Source organism: Cricetulus griseus, chromosome 9 (assembly GCF_003668045.3).
Source record: "Cricetulus griseus strain 17A/GY chromosome 9, alternate assembly CriGri-PICRH-1.0, whole genome shotgun sequence".
Classification (NCBI taxonomy): domain Eukaryota; kingdom Metazoa; phylum Chordata; class Mammalia; order Rodentia; family Cricetidae; genus Cricetulus; species Cricetulus griseus.
The window spans coordinates 21764297-21780530 of record NC_048602.1 but is presented as its reverse complement, the minus strand read 5'-3'; the positions used below and the strand labels follow the sequence as shown (position 1 = coordinate 21780530).

The window sequence follows — 16234 nt, the reverse complement described above, 5'->3', positions numbered from 1 at the left end:
GTACCACCTGGTCCTGACAAAGATGAGGACAGATGAGACAGACACTGATGGCATTTTGGAAATGGCATCCATTAAATATTGATGGAGTCTACTGCATGACCCAGCCACAGCCTTGGGGAAGAAAGTCAGAGCCTGGTGTGTGAGGAGGGCAGTTCCCCTTCCTGTGGGGCTGCTGAAGCACAACCATGTCATGGGGAGGGCCCTGCCTCCAGAGGCCACACCCTATGTCTCTGGCCCCTTCAGACAGACTCTGTAGCTCTGCCCATGAGCACAGTTGCAGCCTCCAGGAGGAGACGCCATGACCGTCTCCTTCACAGCCCTGCTCTGTCTGGGTGAGATGTGGAGATGGGGAGGGATGCTGTGCTCTGGGATTGATGCTGCCCCACAGCCCAGCACGGGTCAGTTAGGAAAACCCAGGGTCTCAGGAGGTTCTGCAGAGGGGAGGACCTTCTCAAGCTTCAGGGACAAACCTCTCACTGGGAACTCTCTTCCAGGACTGACTCTGGGCCATGGGACACCAGTGCTGTCAGGTGAGTGAGTGTCTGCAGATGTCCTGACATCACTTCTCATCATTCCTGGAGCCATGCTGGGCTGTGAGGATGGAAACAAACTCAAGCTCGCTGCCCCTGGGAATGGCTGAGGGTTGGGGTTGGGGAGCTGCAATCTGAGGATGGCTGCCCTGGATCTTAGCTGATCTTTTCCTTGCAGGAAACTTCCCTAAACCTATCCTCAAAGCACAGCCAGACTCTGTGGTCCCAGAGCAGACTACAGTGACCTTCTTGTGTGAGGGGATCACGGGAGCCCAAGAATACCGTCTGTATAGAAATCGACAACAATATTTAAGGCACATAGACAGACTACCAAATCCTAATAACAAGGCTGAATTCTCAATCTCAAAAGTAGACCTTAACAAAACAGGCCAATATGTCTGTCAATATTGGACCCATGGTGGATGGTCAGAGCACAGTGACTCACTGGAGCTGGTGGTGACAGGTGAGAGGACTCACAGAGTCCACAGCCTCAGGTTAGTCTGTCAAGAACTGTTTCTGTAAACAGGGATGACTCCCTCACACAATCCTGGTGGATAATGAGGTCTTTGAGGACATTTAACTTATTCCTCCTTCTCTCCTAGGGGTCTACAGTAAACCCAGCCTGTCAGCCCATCCCAGCCCTGTGGTGACTGAAGGAGGGGAAGTCACCCTCAAGTGTGTCTCAAGTCAACAAAGTTGCAAGTTCTTTCTGACTAACGAAGGACCACAGAAAGTCTTCTGGACACGGCAATCAAAGTACAACTACTCTATTCGGCGGTACCAGGCCCAACTCCTTGTGGATGCTCTGACATCAAGCCAAAGGTGGAGATTCAGATGCTACTGCTTTGAGAGTAACAGACCACTAGTGTGGTCAGAACCTAGTGACCCCCTGGAACTCCTGGTCTCAGGTGAGAAACCCCAGTCTTCCCTAGAATGCTGCTGAATTGACACAGGTGCTGAGGGAGGTCTTGGTGTGTGAGGTGTGAGGAGCCAGGGCTGCTAAGCCCATTGACACAGGCAGTGGGAGACAGAGGGACACAAGATACAGAATCCAAGGGAGAGACTGACAGCAAAGCTTAGGAGGTCCAAGACAGAGAGGAATCTTCATGGAGCCCTCTGCTACTGTTGTTCAGCTTAAATGGCATCCACCGGAGCTCCAGCAATTCCACAGAAGAGAGAGAGAAAGGGTTGCAGGAGCCAGAGCCCTCAGGACACCAGGAGAACACTGCTCACAGGATCAACTCAGCAGGGATCCTGAGGGCTCACAGAGACTGAAGCAGTGAAAAGGCTCATGCATGGGTCTTCCCTAAGCCCTCTGCACACAGGCTGTGCTGGTTTACTCTGGGGTCTTTTTATTTTTTGTTTTTTAGAGGTTCACTCTGTAGGCCAGGCTGGCCTTGAACTCACAGAGACCTGCCTGCATTTGCCTCCTGAGTGTTAGATTTAGACGTGTACACCACCACTGGCTAAGTAGCTTGCTATTTTTCTTAGACATGACAATAGGAGTCTGGAAGTCTCTGACTCTTTTGCCTGCACAGAGGATCTTTTTTCTCCTACTGGGTTGCCTTCTCCAGCCTTAACAGGAGGGTGTTTGCCCAGTCTGACTGCATGTTGTTATGTCGTGTTCCATTAATATCACTGGGAACCCTGCTCTGTTCTGAAGGGAAACAGAGGAGCCGTGGATCTGGGGGAGAGGGAATCTGAGGGTGCTCCTGGCAGAGTGTATTGTTTGACAAAAAATAAATTAATTAGGAAAAAGAGTGCCTTCCACAAGAGTGACTATGCTCTGCCACTTTCAGACAGACCCACGCCATTCTCTCCTGTTTCCTTGCAGGGACCCTTCACAAACCCACCATCAAGGCTGAGCCAGGCCCTGTAGTGACCTTAGGAAGCCCCATGAACATCTCTTGTCAGGGGACCCTGGATGCAGAAATGTGTTTTCTGCATAAAGAGGGAAGCCAACAAACCTGGGGTACACAGACCCCAAAGGAGCCTGGGAACAAGTCCACATTCTCCATTCCTTCTGTGACAGAGGGCATTGCGGGGCAATATCGCTGTTACTGCTACACCTCAGCTGGCTGGTCAGAGCCCAGTGACACCCTGGAACTGGTGGTGACAGGTGAGGGGACAGAGAGGGTCTCAGCCACAGGCTCTGCTCTCAGGAGTATCCCCTCCTAAAGCCTAGCCCTGGAGACCATTGTGACTGTGTAATCACATGTAACAGTCTGTTCCTTCTGTCCTAGGAATCTCTGACAGTAAACTCAGTCTGTCAGCACTGTCCAGCCCTGTGGTGACCTCAGGAGGGAACATGACTCTCCAGTGTGTCTCACGGGTGTTCTACCACAAGTTCATTCTCACCAAGGAAGATCAGAAGTTCTCCAGCTCCCTGAACTCACAGTATCTACACAGTATTAACCAGTACCAAGCCTTATTCTCTATAGATCATGTAACAGCAGACCACTCAGGGACATTCCGATGCCATGGTTACTACAACCAAACCCCACAGCTGTGGTCAGCACCCAGTGAGCCCCTGGAAATACACGTCTCAGGTCAGTCAGCCCTATCACTGACCTATCATTTTTGACACACTAAGCCCTCTTCCATAGACTGGTCTCATTTGTTTTTGAAGATAAAGAGTGAAAAAGAAAGATCCAGAAAGCTGAGCTAGAGCCTCACTCCTGGGGAGAAGCAGTGACATGCGCAGGGCATGATGGGAAGGAATAGGTGTTTGGTGAAAACCATCTCCTCAATCACTAGGCTGTCACCTTCCCTCTAGGTCTGTCCAAGAAGCCCTCCCTGCTGAGTCACCAAGGCCATATCCTGGACCCTGGAAAGAGCCTCACCCTGCAGTGTTGCTCTGACATCAACTATGACAGATTTGCTCTGTACAAGGTGGGGAAAGACATCTTCACCAAGCGGTATGGCCAGAGGACCCAGGATGGGCTCACGTTGGCCAACTTCACCCTGGGCAATGTGAGCAGCTCTACAGGAGGCCAATACAGATGCCATGGTGCACACAACCTCTCCTCTGAGTGGTCAGCCTCCAGTGATCCCCTGGACATCATGGTCACAGGTGAGGAACAAATGAGATTCTATGTAGTATCTAATCTCAGCATGAGCTCTCATGGGGGACCTAAGAGCTGAAGGCTGGGATAGGGACAGAGATTTATTTGGGGACAGATGGAGAGACAGGGAGCAAGAGAGAAAGGCAGAGATAAGACTGAGTCACAAGTGCTCAGACCCTAGTGAAGTCTCAGCTCAGAGCATTGAAGGCAGCCTCTCATTATCTCTGCTCTCTTTAGGACAGTCTTTTGCCGGACTTTCCCTCTCAGTGAAGCCAAACTCAACTGTACAGTCTGGAGACAATGTGACCCTGCTGTGTCAGTCAACATTCAGAGCATACATTTTCATTCTGTCCAAGGAGGGAGCAGCCCACCAACCCCAGCGGATGAAATCAAAGTTCCAAGATGGGGAGTTCCAGGCAGAATTCTCCATGACTGCTGTGACCTCTGCCCTCTCAGGCACCTATAGGTGCTACAGGTCTAGAGGCTCATATCCCTACCTGTTGTCACATGCCAGTGCCCCTGTAGAGCTCTTTGTCTCAGGTGAGGTGACCCTGAACTCTCAGGGTGATTTGCAATACAAACCCTAGAAGAGCCCTTGACTTGAGTGGGATTAAAGGGACAACAAGAAGGGTGAGTCAGAAGGCTCTTTCCCTGACAGAGAAGTGGATGCCAGCAGGGTGCCTTAAGTAATGTCCACTCCATCCTCTATTGCAATGTAGGCTTGGGGAAGACAGCATGGTGGTCTTGGGGAGGTTACAGTGCAGATGTAGGAGAGACAGGAGAGGCAGGTCCCTGTGTAAGCTTCTAATCCTCACCCACTCTTGTTTCGTTTCCTAGGACCTATTGTATCCCCCAGCCCACCACCTTCATGTCCCTTGCCAACAGCAGGTACGTATCAGGAAACTCAGCAGAGGCAGTAGCGTACATCCCCAGTCTCACCTGAGCCCACCAAAGTCCTCATTTCTCTGTCACTTAGCTTGTGACTGTGGAAGGCAAACAGAGAGCTCAACAGAGACCCAAGAATCCCAGGACTTAGAGGTTTGGTTACAGAAGATGGAGTGCAGAGAGAGATCTTTTTGCTCAGTCTGGAGGATGGGGCAGGTGATTAAGTGGAGAGCAGGGATCCCAGACACTCACCCCCCCATCTGCCTCTAAGGTACTGAGAAATCACCTCTCATTTCATTGAGTCAGGCCCCAGAAGGCTCTGTAACCATCCTGTTGGATGTGGTACCCAGATGGGCAATAGCTAGTTATGGGCTTGATACAGATGCTTCTGGAGAGGCTGACTTGGACAAGTCCTTCCTATTCTGGGCTGGCTGCTGTTTCTCTGAGTTTAAATGGAGAGACCTGGCCCACGTGTGTAAATTTTTTTCAGTGCTGGCTTTGAATGGCGCCTCTACTAACAGAGGAGGCCTGCAGATCCTGAGTCTTCAGTGGGTTTGTCCCACCATGGAGGTGACATGGACAAGGGTGTTGAACAGGACCATGGCCAGGCATTCCTGCTCCTTCCCTACAGCTCATGAGGCTTGTGAAGCCCATGGACTCAGGTTAGGTGATCCAGATACTTATGCACTAAAGCAGTATTTCAAGATTCTCCTTCAACAATAATATGGTTGGGTTATAAATGATGCATAGATGGATATTCACTCTCATGTTGGTAGAAAACAGCAGAGATATTTCCAGGAATGCTCACTACAAGCCATACCAATGGAAGCCAGAATGTTTTACAAAGCCCGAAAGAGCATGCCGAAGAGGCCACAGACACATAGAGGATACTAAATAGGAAGACTTCCCAGAAACAACCTCTACTTTTACCCTCCATATGTCAGTAGCTGATCCAGAAACAGGAGACAAGTATTCATTGAATCTGACTTTTGCAAAGGCTAATTTAGAGTGAAAAAGGTCCTTGGGCCCTTAATTATCAGATCACCACCAATGCATGAATGGATCCTTCACGCAGCCACTGTTGAGTCTTGACTACAACACCGAAGCTTGGGTAGAAGAAATTTCCAAAGGTATAAGGAGGCATCAGAATCCCAAATGATTTAATTGTGGTAGAGTAGGCCATCTGAAAAGAAAGTAGACATAGCATTCCTAGAAAAAATGTTGTTTCTGGAAATGATGCAAAATGAAGGCCCCAACATTCTGGACTATGTAGGAGATGCAGCAAGGCTGACATTGGACCAATGACTGTAGATCAACAGGAAAAGATCAAGGCAACACTTTACCGTCAGAAAACTCCTTGGGGAGTCTCACACAGGCCCCATGTCTCTTTTTCTTAACAAGGCCAGGACTGTTTAATGAAACTCAAAGACAATTTCCTAACATACAGTATTATAGTGGAGGCATAATTATTTGTTTTGAAGTCATCTACTGATTGTATGGAATTATTCTCCGTGTTAAAATTCTTTTTTATTTAAATTAGAAACAATCTTATTTTACATATGAATCCCAGTTTTCTATCTCCCTCCCACCCTCCCATACTCCCCACCAACCACCTTCACCCTATCTCACCCCCCATCCAATCCCCAGGAAGAGTGAGGCCTTCCATGGGGGAATCATCAATGTCTGTCACATCATTTGGAGCAGGACCTGGGTCCTCCCCTTTGTGTCTAGGCTGAGAGAGAATCCCTCTGTGTGGAATGGGCTTCAAAAATCCATCCTTGCGCTAGGGATAAATACTGATCCACTACCAGAGGCCCCACAGACCGCCCAGGCCTCTGAACTGACACCCACACTGAGGAGAGGCCCCATGTCTTATGTGTTCCGATCATTTTAATTCACTGTGAAGGACCATCCTGTCCCTGGTCCTTGCTTTCAGTGTATCCATGGCCCAGTGTCTCCAGGGGAGGAGGTAACCTTACTTTGATAGGTCCAAATCCTGCTATACTCTCCTTTTTTTCCAAAATAGATCCATATACATAGCTCAACACTACCAGACAGAATTTGTTTTGTGAACCTGAGCATAACAATAATCACATTAAGCAAAATAAAAACCAATAATCTCAATTAAAAACTATTGTTTATGAAGTCCTCAACATTTCACTTCAGGCTGAAATAGAGGAACTGAGACTGTGTGGGTTCAGTTTCCTTTTGGGAGGTGTGGGCTGAAAATGTCTGCAGCCTCTCCTTGGTGTGCTCATCTGAATTTAGAAAATTTTGGGATAAGACCATAAGAGACTGCATCACTGACCCTTGGATCTCCTAAGTAGATGGGGCACTTACAGTACTGTGTCCTCACAGTATAGCCTGGTTTGTCTCCACAAAAATTCTTTGTGAAGATGACAAATGTAAGGGAGTGTCACATATGTCAGTCTGGGATCTACGCTTAGTGACAGCCAGCCATGCTATCAGGAGACTGTTAGCTGAAAGCCCACTGGCTTAGCATCTGCTCTCTTTCATGAATCTCTGTCTCTCTCTCTCTCTCTGTCTCTCTCTCTCTGTCTCTGTCTCTGTCTCTCAAACACACTCACACACACACACACACACACACACACACAGAGAGCTAGAGAGAGAGAGAGAGAGAGAGAGAGAGAGAGAGAGAGAGAGATTGACTATTCTTTTGAGAGCCAGGACTACAGAACCTGTGCATGTCCCTGCCCCACCCCTTGGTCCTGAAATTCCCACATAATAGGAGAAAACAAGAGATGGAGAACAATCTACACCAGAAGCTTGTGCTCCTACCTGAACTGGCCATATGGAAATATCTTGCTCTGATGTGGAGATGAAAAGCAGGGAAAGATTTGCAACAAGACAGATGTTCTCAATCTTAGCAGAAACCATTTCTCATTTCAGAGATACTATAAGGTAGTTTCTCCTCAGCCACCCCTAGGTGGTCCACAGGTATTCAGAACAGTTCAGGGGAATGCTCAGTTCAAAGAAGAGATGGGAGGTCTAGGTGTGACAAGGGAACACACACTCAGCAAAATCCTATTGAGGAAGTCATCCTAGACTGAGGAAATCATCCTAGACTGAGGAAATCATCCTAGACTGAGGAACTCATCCTAGACTGAGGAACTCATCCTAGACTGAGGAAATCATCCTAGACTGAGCACTTGAATCTGCACAACCTCTGCTGAGCTGACCAGAGACACCAAACTCAGACACAGCTGCAGCTGCTCAGTGCAGTGACCATAAATCAATGTCCTATATTGTCAAGTTATTCTACTCTCAATATACTGGTTATAGCAGTGTCCTCACAGTGGTGCTGAGGAATCTAAAAAGAACTCCTGGAAGGAACAGGGTTGACTCTGGCCCTGTTACTGGCTTTTGGGATCTGAATCTTCTTTGTCTCCTTGCCCAGCCTTAATACATGGGAAGGTACTCAGTCTTCCTGCAACTTTATACCATAGTTTGTTGATACTGATGGGAGACCTGCCCTTTCCTAAACAGACACAGAGAAGGAGCAAAGTCAGGAGTAGGAACAAAGTGGAGTTGAGAGGAGTGGCTGGGATTAGAGGATGGAGGGGAAACCGTGGATGGTATTATTTATATAATTATTTTAAGAAAAAGAGTAAGTGATGAAATCTAGCTATGCCATCATAAAGATTCAACCCAGATTTCCTGAGCTTACAGGATGAGAACAAGTGTGTTTACCGTAAATGGGAAAGTGGAATGAAAAAGAAACACTCAGATGTCTTAAGCGTGCACAATCCTCTTCTGTCCTCAGGATCGCTTGAGATTATCATCAATCTAGAACATGTGAAAACCCAAGACAGCTGAATATAGGGACATCAAAGTCAGGACTGGAAACAGAGAATCCACTCCAGGGAAGGCAGAGGCCCTGGGGGACATTTAGTTATCCTGGGGACAGTTAGATTTCTTAAGGAATATTTGGCCAACCCTAACCACTGTACTTCTTTGTGCACAGCCACAGCCTCAGAGAACAAGGATTACACAGTGGAGAATCTCATCAGGATGGGGATTGCTGTCCTGGTCCTCATAGTCCTTGGGATTCTGGTCTTTGAGGCTTGGGGCAGCCAGAGCCAGACCGACCATGCAGCTGAAACGTAATCAGAAGAGAAATAAGTACATCTCTCAAGGTTCCTGAGTCTGGGAAATAAATCTGATGACCCAACTTTCTGTAAGGTTTCCAGTTCTTACATTGAGGAGCTGGCATGAGAGAATGTCCAGGGAGCAATTGTGATGGGTGCAGAGGGAGGAATGAGTGTTGCAATGAGATCCTTCATCAGAAAATTAATTTGTATCCTTCCACCTACTGTGCCCATTGCGTATAAACCAACTCTTTTCTGGTTCTACAAAGGGAGTAAATATGCAATCCCATCTGTCTGTCCTGGGCCCCAATTTCTGTACATTTTCCTTTCCCTCCATCTCATGTGTCATTTTCCATCTTTATAAATTGCAACATTCTATATAGGAGGAATTTCTGTCTGTTGGTCTAGAAACAAAGAAGTTGCATCAATAAAAAATAAAATGGTAACTAAAGTCAGAGCCCAGAGTTAAGTCCATCTGTCTATGATGCCCCCAAACACTTTCTATGTACCTCCAGTTTTTCAGTCTACAACAGGTATTACTCCTGGAGTTTCTCTTGGAATATAAAGCCAATGTGACCACATGGTGGAATACGGACTATCTGTCCAGGGAGGGTGGACACAACTTCAAGATGTTTTTCTCAACACAAAGTCCTTCTGTGGGTGGCACTTTCTGACCACTCTATATAACCCCATCAAACACACCTTCATAACAGCAATGCAACATCACAGGGGTGAGGTGGGGGGTGCTGCATGAAATTGATGTGTTTTTTATTTCATTTCATTCTCCACTGCCTAATAGTCATACGTGGAAAAGAAGTTAGCATGCTGATCAGTAATCCCAGAATCACCGTGCTGGGATGACTTATCATACAATGATTCAAAATTTCTGCATAGACAATCATATTATCTTAACACAATGATATAGGCTCGACAGTGGTGTCATCTGTCTGTAGAGCAGCTTTCCCTGCAGAGCGGCTGCACCGCGGACTGCACGCAGGGCCATGGCTGGGGCGCTGGTGCTCAAAGAGGCTGACTATGTCCACAGCAAGGACTTCCCGGGCTATCTCATGAGCACGAACTTCTGGGGCCCAGTTGCCAGCTGGGGTCTCCCCATTGCTGCCATCAATGACATGAAGACGTCTCCAGAGATTATTAGTGGGCTGATGACCTTCGCCCTCCGTTGCTCTTCCTTGACATTCATGAGATTTGCCTACAAGGTAACTGGCTTCTGTTTGCATGCTGTGTCACAAACGAAGTCGCCCAGCTCATTCAGCGAGGACGGCTGTGATCAACTATGAGATGAGTAAGAAGGTGTCTGCAGAGCAAATCGAGGACCAGCTCTTGAAAGGGACAGTGCCGCAGCCACTGCTGCCAAGCCATAGATCGCCTCAGCATGAATGCTCTTGCTGCAGGGGAAACACAGAATGCTATCCTTAATTACCATGCCAACCTTATAGAAAAGCCGAGAGCCCCCGAACCAACTCTCTGCTGGCTTATCAATGCTAAAATTTACTTGTCTTCATCAAGAGTAGTTCAAAATATGCCACTAATTTAAGAATTTTGAATGATGGTTTTATCTGTAGTAATGTGTATATTATCTATTGGGATTTGTGTAATGAAAACCTAAGGAACAAAGTTTTATAACTGTAAACACTTACTCGATTTCTTGACTTTTTCTTTAATGGCTGTAGTATATTCCTCAGCTGGCCACATGTCTGAACATACTTTCCAGTGGTAACAAGTGTTTTCCATAGTGTGTAGATTCAGATCTGGAACTTAATGGCAATAAATGACTTAAATATATGCTAAAAAAAATGATATACTATTCATTTCATTCTATCTCACTGTTTTTCCTGTCCTGGAAATGCTCTTTACTTTCTTCCGTTTATGCATTGTCTACGTGCTCCAGCACAAAGCTAAAGGTGTGTGGAGAGAGGAGTGACTGTTTCCTTCTTCAGGATTTAATGCAAAATTTCTGCTCTCTTACCATTCCATTGGATGCTAATTTTGGTGTTTTTTAATTCTTTAATTATACTCATATTTACAAATCCATCCCCCCAATTCCCTTACCCACCCATCCTCCCATGTTCCCCACCAGTCGCCCCAACCCACCCTTAACTCCTCCCCAGGGATAGTGAGGCCCTCCACAGGGGACCTTCAAAGCCTGTCATATCATTTGGGGGAGGGGCCAGGCCCTCCTTGCTGTATCTGGGCTGCAATAGTATCCCTCCCTAGGGAATGGGCTCCCAAAGTAATTTTGGTGTTTTGGTACATGAAATTTTGTGACTCTGGAGGTCCTCTGTTCTTAATTTCCTTTGAGAGTCCATGGTGAATGGTTGGTTGTGGGACACGAACAAATGCTGACTCTTCACCAAAAATTATCTCCATTATGTATGTATTTAATTTTAGTCTTGTTTTCTACCCTCACTACCACCTTGTTTTGAATGTTGAATGGGGTTTACATGACTCATAAATTCTACTTTTTAAGGAGGTGTGCTTTTCATTTTACAATAGGTTCTCATGGATAACACAAAAATATAGTCTGAAGAATTACATTGCACAGCAGTAAGAGAATATGCTCCCCTGAGCGTAAGTACTGAGAGTGTTAAGTACAGATCCTGTTAATGCAGGATCTGTAGTGTCATATCAGGAGCTGTGGTGCTGATTAAAAAGGAACAGACACAAAAACACACTGAGATGGCTTGGAATAACGAGAGAATGAAGAGACTTCCTGAAGGAACAAGAGTTCCTGAGCACATTGGGAGCATGGTGAAGGGGGGAGGGAGGAGAACGGGAAGGGGACAATAGGAGGGGTGAGGCAAACATGAGTGACCGGGAAGACTGAGTGGGAGGTGGATAGAAGAGAGCAAGAAAAGAGAACCCTTAATAGAGAGAGCCATTGCAGGCTAAAAGAGAAAACTGTCACTAGTGAAATGTCCAGAGATCCACAAGGATGTCCTCAACTAAGAATCTAAGCAATACTGGAGAGGCTGCCTTAAATGCCCTCTCCCTTTGAGAATGATGACTACCTGAAATGCCATCCTACAGCCTGCATCCAGTAGCTGACTGAAGCCAAAGCAGAGACCCACAGCTGAGCACTGAGCTGAACTCCTGGAATCCAGTTGCAGAGAGAGAGGAGTGATGAGCAAAGGGGTCAAGACTGTGCTGGGGAAACCCACAGAAACAGCTGACCTGAGCAAGTGGGAGCTCATGGACCCCAGTATGACAGCTGGGGAACCAGCATAGGACCAAACCAGGCCCCCTGAATGTGGGTGTCAGTTATGAAGCCTGGGCAGTCTATGTGGTCTCTGGCAGGGGAACCAGTATTTATCCCTAGGGCAAGAATGCATTTGGGGAGCCCATTCCCCATGGAGGGATACTCTCAGCCTAGATACATGGGGAGGGTCTAGGCACTGCCCCAAATGAACTGACAGACTTTGATGATGCTCCAAGGGAGGTCTCACCCTCTTGGGGAGTGGATGGGGGTGAGATTGGGGATGGGGAGGCATGGGAGGATGGGAGGGAGAGAGAACTGGGATTGATACGTAAAATAAGATTGTTTCCAATTAAAATAAAAATGTACATATAAACAAAGAGAGTCTTCCTGTGACAGAAATGAAGAAGTCAGAGGATTAAGGAAATTACTTGTCACAAACAATAAGCTCAGATCCCCAGTGAGTCAACTAGAGCTTGCATAAATGTTTCTAAACTTCTCTTTCATTATCTCTGATGGCCATGGTTGATACTGCAATCCACCTCAAGAGTGAGGAGTTTTACTCAGCTTCTCCATCATTGAATTCTCATTCTGATACTAATCTCAGACATTCCCAACCTGACCTGTTTCTGTCGCTGTCTCTGGGACACTGCGCAGCCCAAGAGCAGTGAAGACTCCAGCATCTGTCTATACTCTTGATCCATCCACCTTCTCCATCCCTTGAAGCCCTGTCCCCAGTACATGCATTCCTCAGTACACCTCATCCCTCTACTATCATTCTACTCTGGTCCTTATGTGGACACAAAGTGGAAAGGAAGAGGTCTTCTTGGGATTTTCATGTCAAAGTTATTTGATAAAAGCATCTTAGTCTAAGATTAGGTTATTTTTCACAGCTTTGTTTTGGCTTTGATGCACTCTGAAACCTGTAGACACATCACCCAACGTTAAGATGAATAGAATTGAAACTAGCTGGGCTACTGGGACTCAATTGTTTTTCTTGATCCTAAACTTAAGGTACAGTCTACATGGCTCCTCAATAGAAACTCATGTGTTCTAGCTTTGTGACACTCCTTCATTTGTTTTATACCCTCAGAACTCTATTTAAACTAACAATATTGTTTTTAATTAGGCAGTACAGCTTAGGAAGGAAAACATCTTTATAATAATCCGCAGGAAATGCCCAATAGAAGGGGATATTTATGTGAGAGAAACAGAACACATCAGAGACAGTGGGATCTCCCACACCCAATCGCACCATGTCAGAAACCAGAGAAAGATGATAGCAGCAAACATTAAAGGCACAGCAGAAGGAAAAGATAATCCTGGAGTCTCTGGTCTAAGGGCTTCGAATCTCCCAAAGTCTCACCCATCAGAGATTAGTGTCCTGGTTGGCTGACACCTTGAACTTCAATTGCCACCAGCTGATCCTCTGACAGGGCTACCGGCCGTGGCTCTTTCATTCATTAGGATCACCATTACGTAAAGGCCTGTTTGTGCTTTACCATCTTATCGCAGACGCTCCCAGACCTTCCTGGGTTCTTTTCATACCTGTGGTTTCTCCTCCTTTACCCATAGTTTTGGCTGAGGGATGGCAGGGAATAGTCACCTTGACAATCTGGTGTACAAATATTGTGAGTTTAGGCTCCAGGGGAGCTCCTGTTTTCTTTCTCTGGTCAGGATGAACGTGTCTTGTCATTGTTGTGAGATTCACTGGGGGGTCACATTCACTCTTGAAGTCACAGAAAACCTGAACGGGCTTGATGTGCCGGCTTCTCTGTAGTGAACAAAGGAGGTGGTGTATTAAATGGGCACCCAGTTTATACATTGGAAACGGGTGTTGGGATATCATAGTGGGCACTCCTTATAGACAACCACTTCTCTGAATGCAAATTCTGGGAGTGGGAACCATGGTTGTTCTGTCACCTGGCCCCACAGATCATGGGAATGAGTGAGAACAGAAATGCTAGCAGTCATCTGATAGTCACAGAGGGAGCTGCCTAAATGTTGCCATTCAATAATTTGAATGGACATTCAGAATTGCAGTTCCAGTAGGGTCTATCTATATCACATACCTGGGCTTCCATCTTTACAGAGACAGTAATCATGGGATCCTGTTGTCCCCTCACAAGAGAATGTCACTGGAATCCCCCAGGGACTAACAGAGATTGTCTCAGTCCTGAGGATGGGTTGGGGTGGGTCCCTAACCTGCCCTTTACTGAAGGACCTGCCAGGCATCACTAGGATCATATCATACTGGCTGTGCACCATAGATCCAGACCAGGAGTGGCTCCTTGTCAACAGTTAGAAAAGAGAAACCTGAAAGAGCTAAATATTCACTAACTCATCAATACAGGGGTGCTGGGGTGTAGACTAAGTCCTAGAAGAGAATCCCACTTTAAGAGTACTTTCTTGAACATTAATACAGTTTTCCATTTTGTATAGAGCCTCCTGAATCCCCCCAAGTTTTGTGATGCACTAGTTCTAAGCTGTGGGTTGATTTACAGTGCACAAAGTCCCTTCAGACCTTCGCATCTCACACAGGGATGGCTGTGAAGATAAAAGTCATGGCAACTCCTCCAAGGGACCACAATGCCTGGACAAATGGAGGGGCACACAGGATATCACTGATGGAAGATGATGTTATTTGTCATGTGACTGTCATTAAAGCAGCCCACACACGTAGACACCACGTTCACATTTCTTCAGAGTTCTCTGACTGGGGCAGCCTCCATATGCCCTATTTGCTTCCTCCAGAAATGAATGGCATTTCTCTTATACTAGCACAAGATACTTAAAATCAATGATGATTACGTGATAGGCATAAACAATACAATTATATCACCACAAGGAACACCAGAGGAAGAATTATATCACCACAAGGAACACTAGAGGAAGAAGAGAGGAAATACTACACATACCAGCATTACAAGTATTACAAGGCACCGAAGAGGGTTGTGAAATTTATCTTCTGTGAATGACACAGCTATTACAAGCATGAACTGTGTTGCTGTCACTTACTCTGACCCCGCATAAGACTGTCAACAGGCAGCCGTAGATGGAGGATCTCTTGGGACCCCAGCCGACCCTACTGAAGTATTGGCTACTGACAGATTTTGTGAAGTGCTTAATATTTTTTCTTCAGTAGCGTACCCATTGGTAAATGTGTTACACTTCCATTGCGCTGTTCTAAACCTTTCACCACACAGATGGCTCTGAGAGTCACAGAATGAAAAAAAAAAAAAAAAAGACAAGAATGTAGAAAATGATTCCTGGGGAATAATAGGGTTTGAGAGGACTCAGACAGAAACAAAAGAGGGTGGAGGGGAGAGGACTTAGCAAGTATTATATAAGAGCCTGAAATTACAAAAGAACAAATGGAGAGTGAGAGGCCGCAATGCCAGCTCAGAAGTAGACACAGAGGGAGGCCAGAGCTTCAGGCCATGAACAGTGCCAAGGAAGCCATGAACCTCGGATCAGGAGCAGTGTCAGAGGTAAGCCTGAACGTCAGGCCCAGAGCAGCAGTGTCACACTGAGACCAGAGCTTCTGGCTTCGAGCAGAGTCAGGGAGCCATGAGCCACCAACCTGGAAGCAGTGTCAGAGGGAGGCCCCAGCCTCAGATCCAGGAGTGAGGAGTGATCGCCAGGTGAAGCAACAGCAGCGGTTTCTGGCAGAAGCTTCCAGAAACTATCATAAATGTTCCTCTGAGAAAGAGCACCTGTGTCCCAGACCCATCCACTGCCGTTTCTCAGTTGGAGATACCCAACTACGACATCAACCAGTGGCCCCTCGGCCCCACCTACTCTCCAACAGGAGGAGCATCCACTGGAGCTGTAGCCTACCTGTGCCTCAAGGAGTAACCACCTGAGCATTCAGACAGTCCGAGACCTGAAAACTGAAAGAGAGACAAGAAAGAAAACACAAACTGAGGGAATGCTGGAAATAGAAAAGTTGAGTAAACAAACAGGAACTACAGATGCGAGCATAACCAACAGAATACAAGAGATGGAAGAGAGAATCTCAGGAGTTGAAGATACACTAGGAGAAATAGGCTCATCGACCAAAGAAAATCTTATTTGTCCAACAAATCTCTAACACAAAATATCCAGAAAATATGGGACATCATGAAAACACCAAACCTAAGAATAATAGGCATAGAAGAAGGTGAAGAAATACAGCTCAAAGGTACAGAAAACATATTCAACAAAATCATAGAAGAAAATGTTCCCAACCTAAAGAAAGACATGCCAATCAAAGTACAAGAAGCCTGCAGAACACCAAATAGAGTGGATCACAAAAAAGATCTTCTCACCACATAATAATCAAAACCCCAAACATACAGAATAAAGAAAAAATATTAAGAGCAGCAAAGGAAAAAGGCCAAGTAACATATAAAGGTAAACCTATTAGAATTACACCTGACTTTTCCATGG

The 16234-nt window shown here is 46.3% G+C and overlaps 1 protein-coding gene and 1 pseudogene across 1 annotated transcript; both read left to right on the top strand.

Moving 5' to 3' along the window:
• The first annotated feature begins 298 nt into the window (after positions 1-298).
• LOC113838885 (leukocyte immunoglobulin-like receptor subfamily B member 3) lies at positions 299-8608 on the top strand. The gene is made up of 11 exons (XM_035449154.1): positions 299-332; positions 495-530; positions 709-993; positions 1133-1438; positions 2365-2649; positions 2774-3079; positions 3307-3603; positions 3833-4140; positions 4330-4336; positions 4433-4465; positions 8466-8608. The coding sequence occupies exons 1-11, from the start codon at positions 299-301 to the stop codon at positions 8606-8608; spliced, it is 2040 nt and encodes a 679-aa protein (XP_035305045.1).
• Positions 8609-9590: 982 nt separating this feature from the next.
• LOC100763643 lies at positions 9591-15661 on the top strand (annotated as a pseudogene).
• Positions 15662-16234: the final 573 nt, after the last annotated feature.